General features: G+C 36.3%; 1 protein-coding gene across 1 annotated transcript; it reads left to right on the forward strand.

The window, feature by feature from the left end:
* The first annotated feature begins 821 nt into the window (after positions 1 to 821).
* LOC149804981 (general transcription factor II-I repeat domain-containing protein 2-like) lies at positions 822 to 2,474 on the forward strand. Its single transcript, XM_089933388.1, has one exon. The coding sequence runs from the start codon at positions 822 to 824 to the stop codon at positions 2,472 to 2,474; it is 1,653 nt and encodes a 550-aa protein (XP_089789514.1).
* The last annotated feature ends 6,754 nt before the right edge of the window (positions 2,475 to 9,228 follow it).

Below are 9,228 nucleotides of genomic sequence, written 5' to 3' on the forward strand. Positions count from 1 at the left end.
TAAAATAGGAATAAATCTGATTGCTCGGATCTCTCCTTATATACACCATCTATTGCACCTATATTTTACAACATGTCCACAAACGACATATCATACTTCTCATTATCATGTTTCAAAATGCCTATCCTTGTGACCTAGCCCATACAAAAGGGAAATTAATTCTCTAGAACAGGGGTCTCCAAACTACGGCCCGCGGCCCGGATGCGGCCCGCGAGGCCTTCACATCCGGCCCGTGGAGACCTTTTTGTCTACGGAAAAAAATTACGGAAATTTACGTGTATCCTGCCAAGATCAGCCGCCGCTTACGTGGACGTTATGTTTTTACCGAATTAAAATAGAGGCGCGCAGTAGTGCGTTATGTTTTCCAACCGATCACTACATTGCAAAACCTTATTCGCTGTTTAGTTTTTCTACTTCCGTTCACAGTCAATGAGATGATATAACGCCATCTAGTGGCGGAGTTTTTAAATGGTTTGCTGCTTGTTCTAGACTTGATTATTTTGATCACAGTAAACCAGTTGCGGTTGACTGCTGCGATGAGGAGGTGTTGGTGTCAGTTAGCGTCTGATTGCGAATATTCTGAAGAGGAAACATTAAAAGCAACAATCTCTCTACCATAAGTGGATATATTTGCACACTATATTCAGGTAAGTTTAACTTAAGAAATCATAAGAATTTTTAAAAATTGTTTCGGGTCATTTGCAGCTATAATTGCGACGAAATTAGTTCGCATAATCAGGTTTTTGAGCGATATTGTGTGCAAGATACTTTCAGTTTCACTATTTATTCATGTTGAATTCACTTTATTTTAGTGCCCAGCGATGGCCGAGAAGAGGAAAAGAAAAATAGACGATGAGTGTCGGCAATTTCAAGAAGAATGGAGTTTGAAATACTTCTTCATCAAATCCGGCGAGAAAGCATTGTGTGTGATTTGCAACGAAACCGTGGCTGTGATGAAAGAATACAACCTGCGCCGTCATCATCAAAGCAAACATCAGGAGAAATATGCACAGTTGGAGGATAAAGTCCGTGCCGAAAAATTTTCTAAATTACAAAATCAACTCACATCTCAGAGGACATTGTTCAGTAAATCCTCAAATGAAAATGAATCCTTAACTAAGGCCAGTTATAAAGTTGCCTACGTCCTGGCTAAAAGTGGCAAACCGTTTACAGATGGTGAAGTAGTGAAGGAATGTTTGTTGGAGGTGGGTGAGGAACTTTGCCCAGAAAAGTCAAAACAATTTGAAAGTGTAGCTTTGGGTGCAAATACCATTGCCCGCCGTGTTGCAGACATGGGTGAAAACATTGTGACTCAAATAGCGAAAAATGCAAGCAAGTTTCGCCATTTTTCAATTGCAATGGATGAATCTCTGGACAGCTGTTCCACCTCTCAACTGCTTGTGTTCATTAGAGGTGTAGATGAAGACATGAACATAACACAAGAGCTGGCTTCCCTACATAGCATGGATGGCACTGTTACCGGAGAGGATATATTCAATGAGTTGAAAAAAACATTTGCTGATTATAACTTGGACTGGACTAACCTCAGTTGCCTGACTGTTGATGGAGGAAGGAACATGAGTGGCATAAAGAAAGGCTTGGTTGGACAAGTGAAGCAGATGTGTAATGAGAAAAACATTCTACAACCAATGTTCCTGCACTGTATTATTCACCAGCAAGCTTTGTGTGCTAAATATGTGGACATTAGCAGTGTACTGAATCCTGTGGTGAAGATGGTGAATTTAATAAGGTCACATGGGCTCAACCACAGACAGTTCAGAGACATGTTGAAAGATACAGACACAGAATCGCAAGATTTACCATATTACACAGCAGTAAGATGGCTAAGTTGTGAGAAAGTTCTGAGCAGAGTATTTAAGTTAAGAAAGGAAATAGGTGACTTCCTGGAAAGTAAAGGCAAGCCACAGCCATTACTGTCTGATGAAGAGTGGGTATGGAAATTGGCCTTTGCTGCAGACATAACTAGTTATTTAAATTTTCTGAACCTAAAACTACAAGGAGAGGAAAATCTAGTTTCTGATCTATACACCCACCTAAAGGCCTTCAGATCCAAACTTGTCTTGTTTTTGGAACAAGTACAGGCCAACAACTTGACGCACTTTCAGCAGTACAAGGTCTTCATGGCTGAAGCAACAGCTGAGTTCCCCACGTCATTTGCATGCGAGATCATCAAAGACCTCCAGCTGCAGTTTCAGCAGCGGTTTTCTGACTTGGATTCAAAGGCACAAGAAGTGAGACTGTTTCAAAACCCATTTGAAGCAGATGTGGCCAGTTGCCCAAATGAACTGCAGCTGGAGGTCATTGAGTTGCAAGCAAATGACCTCCTGAAGGACTGGTGGGTTTTTACCAGTTTTTGCCCAAGGAAGACTTTCCTAATGTCAAAACTTTTGCATCAAGGTACCTTTCAATCTTTGGAACAACATACCTGTGTGAACAAACATTTTCAAGAATGAAATACGTGAAGAACAATTTGAGAACAAACTTGTCCGATGATAATCTCAGGTCACTGTTGATGTTAGGGACATCAAATCTAAAGCCAGAAATGTCTGCTATTTTGGCATCCAGGAAACAATTTCACCATTCCCACCAATACAGGTGTTCATGTGTAGTGTATCAATGTGTTATTAAATAATAACTGAATAAAATAATATTAAATAAATAATTAAATACAACATCCATGTTTTGATTCTTTTTTATTTGGACCTCGAGTGTGTAGTCGGCCCCCGAACTGCTGTTTGATAGTTAATGCGGCCCTCGGGCTGAAAAGTTTGGAGACCCCTGCTCTAGAACCATTCTAATCGATCTCTCCATATATATATATATATATATATATATATATATATATATATATATATATATATATATATATATATATATATATATATATATATATATATATATATATATATATATTAGCATTCTAGTGATGAATGTATTTATAGTCAATGAAATGAAAGAGCTGGCCATTGTAGTCTGCAATAAACGTAAAATGTGTGGTGGCGCCTTTTTGACATTCATGAACTTATCGGAAAACTTCCTATCCTGGGTCAAAGGCCGATGGATTCTGGCTAGTCATAAATATTCCGTTATAAGCCTCTGGGTAAACAACTCCGTGCGCAAAGTCAACAGCCGTCCAACCACGTCGATGCCAAAGCGATGGGACATTTAATTTGTTATATAGACCGTCAAAAAACATCAATGCAACAAAATTATGCTTGATGAATTAGCCGTAATAAGCCAACAGGGAGGAGAGAACTATTAACAAAGCGTATTACAGGTGCCACTGGGATTATATATAAAATTAGCGTTGTTGCAGCCAATCAAAAAGTAAAAGCCAGTAAACCAATAGCCGGCAAAGCGAACAAAAGGTTGCCGTCCAAACGAAAATAGATGTTATACTAGCAGAAGAATTATATAAGCCAACAAAACTGCGTTCTCCAAGGCACATATTTATTGCTAATGTCATTGAAAATATATGTAGTCTGGAGATTTAATAGACAAAAATATTCCAAAGACAACAAATACTTGCTAAATAGTAATTTTGTTTTTAGCAAGTTTGATTGGCTACGAGTTCTAATACATCTATAATAAATGGCTTGAAGAAAACAGAATTCATAGTATTTTACGTTTAATGAACGCGAAGCTGTTGCTGTTGAAATATTTAATCGAACACTAAAGGATGTCATGTGGATACACTTTAGAAAAATAAAACGAAGTATCAGGACACTATGCAGTCGCAAGTAGACAAGTACATCAATACAAAATACATTAAGATGGGGATGACACTATCACAAGCTAGCGATAATAGAAACCATGACAGCATGGGAAAAAAATTGTTTTCATAAGGAAGTTAATATGGGCGACCGAATTGGGCGTTTCAGAATCAAATCAATGTTTTGAAAAGGGCATGTGACAAATGGGACAAAATAAATTTGCGTTTGACAAAAATACTGAAAACAATTCCCGTGACATATCGAATAGCCGGCGACAATGGATAAAATATGTCGGGATCATTTTATGAACAAGAATTATCTGCAACATCTATTTGATAGGCAAGACAAGGATATATGCTTGCCGCCAGTGTTCTCGGCTATGAAGTGCTGAGAAATGATTTTGGCGCTTCTTCTTCTATTTTATTACTGGTTACATGTTTGCACTTAGCCGCCTTATCTGGCAAATCTAGCAGCATAAATATTTTTGGGGAACATGTGATCAACATGATAAACTTATGTGTTCCTGGCATATTTAGCATGACAAATATATCAGATACATATGAAATCACGCCGTTTCCTCATACAACCAGTTAAATTGAGGTAACTTGTTTTTGACGTGATATGCCTACTGTATCTTTGCTGTTCTGTGTTATAATCTAGGCAAGTGTTTTCGACTTGATTATACTAATCATGCTCGCGAATAATGACATCGTGTTCATCAGAGTAGTACATTGTGACGTTGGACAGAGATCCTAGTAGGTTTTCGCCTGTATCGTTCATGTGGCCAAGTTTGAAACTACTACGACAACAAGTTGCTATTGAGACGGCTTTGCAATATATATATATATATATATATATATATATATATATATATATATATATATATATATATATATATATATATATATATATATATAATGAGCATAAATATCGACTTTATTCGGCGAGAGAGAGAATCTGCAGGTTACGTCCAAACCCTTTGTTTCGAAACAGTGCAAATGTATGTAATATGACGTTTTGGCTGTTACAGCAGATCCTGCTCTGAAGCAGATTTTGTCAAATGAGCTAAGTACGAATCGTGGCATAAAGTTTTCAGTCGGAATAAATTGGAAACTGAAGCGCATTTTATGTCAAAACCAGTAGAAGCCGTTGACAGCAATACAGACCTCAAAACTCTTTTCATCTCACTCAGAGACAAAATGGATGGTTTCTAACGCAAGGGCTCTGGTTGTATTATATTTGGCATTTTAACCTGAGTTGCCAGCATCTCAAAATATAATCCTCTGTGAGGTAAAGTATATATGGAATTGCCTGAAGAAATTATGTCTTACCCGAGCTGCAATAATGTTCAATTTAATGACAACAAATGTTTCGTGTGGGCAATATTATCTGCGCTGTATCCGGTAGCAAGGAATTCTAACGAAACAAACAAAAATGCTGCATATCAAAATAAGTTAAATTTTGCCGGTATTTCTTTTCATGTGCAGATTAATACCGCGCCACCATTTGAGCGACTGAATTTCGCTAAATGGTTTTGGTGTACTAGCGACAACGCAAGTATTTATCCTACCTCCCTGGCTACATACGAACGCGAAGTTAACCTGTCCTACATACACAACGGAACCAAAGACGGATATTACTGTTGGTTAAAACAAATTTCAGGAATATTGAACAGCCAATACACTAGGCATAAATGTAACAATTATTATCGCAGAAAACAACATGGTTTATCTTGCGAACAACGTTTTACTGAACATGGAAGCTAATGAATTATCACTGTAAAATGGATCATGCGAGCCAAAAATAATGATATAATGAAGTGTGAAAACTTCTGTCGTATGACAAGGGCACCATTTATGGTGACTTTTAATCTCTTCTCGTTCCAACTGCTGGCACAAATAAAATGATCCAGATAAAAGTATCACCAGAAAGTAAGAAGAGCATGTTCCTTATGTCCATTCTTACAAACTTGTTTGCGTCATCAGTGATCTAAGCGAACCAATAAAATCATTTCGAGGAGAAAATGCGTATAACATTTTATGCTTAGCTTGCTGGTATTAAGTTATATTAATTGCATTGCCCGTGCTAAAGTAATAAAAATAATTTTTGATCCGGATGAAAGGAGAAACGTTTTGTCTCCTACCTGATGTTGGATCTCCGATCAACTGCATCGCGATGAGAGAATTTGAGATCATTGTCATTTTGCTGGCTGCTATCGAGGTGCTCTCACATCAAATGCTCTCTGCGATTAAAGATGGCAGAGTTTATTAATGTAGTGCTAGATGTTCTTCGTGGCTTCGACTCATATCTCATAGTAAGGAATTTTAGAAATTTTGAAAATATAAAACATCTCGCATTAAAGAAACTGGTAATAACTGGAAAACATATTTGTTCATGGGCGAATTACGTTTCATTGATAGCTTGCAATTTATGAATAGTTTGCTTGAAGCGCTAGTCAAGAGGACAAACATATTTAGATATTCCAAAGAAGAATATGTTGGCGCCAAGCTTATATCATGGGATGAGAACGTTAAAGCTCGATCTGCTAACATCTATTGACATGTATACTTTTCTCGAGAAAGCAATAAGAGGTGGAATTAGCGTCATCACGAGACGTTCTAAAACCTACAACAGATATAATTCAGGTTATGACGAAATTAAATATACTATATTTTGCCACAGAAACTGTTTAACTGTCTGGGCTATGTTGCAAGGCTTAAGGCTAATCATACTTTTATAGCGGTGTAATATTAAGACAAGAAACTTGGTTTAAACCTTTAAACATAACACAAAGAAAAGAACCGCTGTGACAAATAAGATTGAAGAAAACAATTTTTGCCATGCCCATCAATAAATCTATCTTTGGTAAGACGAGGAAGAATATCAGAAATAGGTTCATAAATAGAATTAAACCACGATGTTGCTCGCAGGTATTAGCTTGTGGCAAATCCAGCATTTACCTCGATGAAAATATTTGATGAAAACTTAGTAGAAAGAATTGTGAGACTTGAAATGCCTCTCCGTTCCTGAGCTGTCCAAATATAAAATGGACAAATTTCTCTACGGCTTTATCAAAACAAAATATGTCCACAAAACGAAGCTGCTCATTATATGTATATATCGAAACGTTGTGCTATGGAATCAGGATAGAAGTAGAAGACTTCTTTTGCGGAAAAATAATTGTTTGATTTTTCTAGCTGTCCTCTATCACACCAGCAATAAAAACCAATTGTAGGGAATTCAAACCGAGCACATGACAGCCACAGATGAAGCTATCACATTCAGAGTTAATACGTACTTGCCAAAGTTCTTCCTAAACAAATCAGAGAAGCGTGCTAAAGGTTTCAAAACATGATTGTGTTAAAAATAAGGCAGATATGCAAGAACCAAATGTTTTTACAGAACTAAACTTAATCTTAGCCAAAAGAAAACAACAATTATCTACAAAGTATGCCAACAAAACTTTTATGACCCTCAGAAACATTAAACGTGTATCGTATATTGTTGATGAAGAATAGGGCTTTCTTTATGTGCCTGTACAGTAATTATAAACGTCAAGGTCCTACCGCTCTAGAAATCGAAGGAAATCTTTGTTCTCCCGTTTCTATGTTTTTTGTTTATACGTGCCGCGTATTTTTAAAAATCATTGAATCTTCTTGCCATTTAAGTAACCGACTACAAGGTATTATGCAATTCAAATAATCGAACACAAAGCGATCCGCTCCAATTCTCTTATGTGCAATGCAAGCACTAGAAACAGTAACATTATAGTATCCCGCATTGCGTAAGCTCCTAGCAAGAATACACTGGTGTTTGATGCGCCTCATGTCGATGTTTTTCACTCACTTCAGTCAAGTTGTATATATGGTAATTGTTCAATTCGAATTATAATAAAATATGATATGTATTGTTAAATTGCAAAAAAAGATAAAGCATCACATAAGAACAAAGACATAAATATAGCACTTCAAAACAAATTATGCTGCTCTTGCAACCAACCATTTCGAATGTGTAAATAGGACTTTTTCCTGTGCAATTGCAGAAAACCAAAATAGTACCAAGACCAATTCTCAGCTGAAAATGTTGAAATAAAAATTATTTTTTAACCTGGCTCGATATTGGTTGCTTGATTTGTCGGTATGATGCCCCGATAACATTCAAATATAAAACGATGTGCGCTTAATATTTCTTGAATTTGGTCAATGCTATAAACTGCGATGAGCATCTAACCGTTGTCATTTAGAGATAATGTAGAATTTTATCCCACACGATATGTATCACGTATCCAATCTCGTTCATTTCGTACAAGAGATAGATGGGGTGTTCTCTCCATGTCATTATATAACAGCATATGTCTCTTTCTAACTGTACCATCACTTAAACGAATATTGTAAAATCGATCAGCATATGCCAATTCGATTTTCATTCATTCTACTTATTGTCTATGCCCTCTCCATAACTCTTCAAACTCACTGAGATAAAGAATGTATAAAACCGTTGATTGTGATGCTTACGCTCTTCTTGTAATAATCTTGAACTTCTGGACCACAGATTGGCTCAGCTTATTTTATGTGCTCTCTCTCTACATCAGTGAAGCAATGTGATACAAAAGCAAGAAACGTAGTTCCAAATTTTGTTACGTTTCTATATATTTGAGGGTGGTTGACAAAAACAAAAACTTTGGTCACAAATATATTAACAATACTTTGTCCGAATTACATATTTATACAACTATTGTCAAACTGAAAGTCTTGATCAATATTTCTTCCTTTTCTACTACTTGTAAATTTGGAACTGTATCCTATGATTGTCGGGTTATTCATAACGCCATTATCACTAGAAAGTACTTTATGTTAAAAATTCATCAATTCACTCTAAAATGAAGTTGACAGATGATGAAGAACAATTCCATACGGAAGAGAGGTTGTTTGCTTTGGAACAAATAGTACTGAACATCTTTATTTACCCTAGGTAACGAACAGTTACTCCCTAGAGCTGTTTTCCCACTATGGGGATTTTACAGGTGGAAAATGTACCCGGATGATGGGAAGGATTGGGTACCTCGTGAGATAGTTTCATCTTTCTGAAATGTTGCACTTTACAAATAGGGTTAGTGATAAGAACTTATATAGATAACACTGTATACTATTATCTGACCCTACATGCGGACCGCACTCCGAATCTTCGTAGGATATGAATTACAATATATATATATATATATATATATATATATATATATATATATATATATATATATATATATATATATATATATATATATATATATATATCTGTGTGTGTGTGTGTTTGTGTGTGTGTGTGTGATTTTACTATTCACTGTCCAAACAGGGTTAGTTAAGACAACTTATGACAACAATTATGTTGAATATTAAGTGGCCCTTCTTGCTTTCGATTTTGCTGATTACGTTTTCCAACGTCTACACAAACTAGGTCAGACGGCCTCTTATCTTTCATGAATGCTGTTAGGATAGTA

The sequence above is a fragment of the Sinohyriopsis cumingii genome, chromosome 2, assembly GCF_028554795.1.
Source record: "Sinohyriopsis cumingii isolate HCF-2022 chromosome 2, ASM2855479v2, whole genome shotgun sequence".
Taxonomy (NCBI): Eukaryota; Metazoa; Mollusca; class Bivalvia; order Unionida; family Unionidae; genus Sinohyriopsis; species Sinohyriopsis cumingii.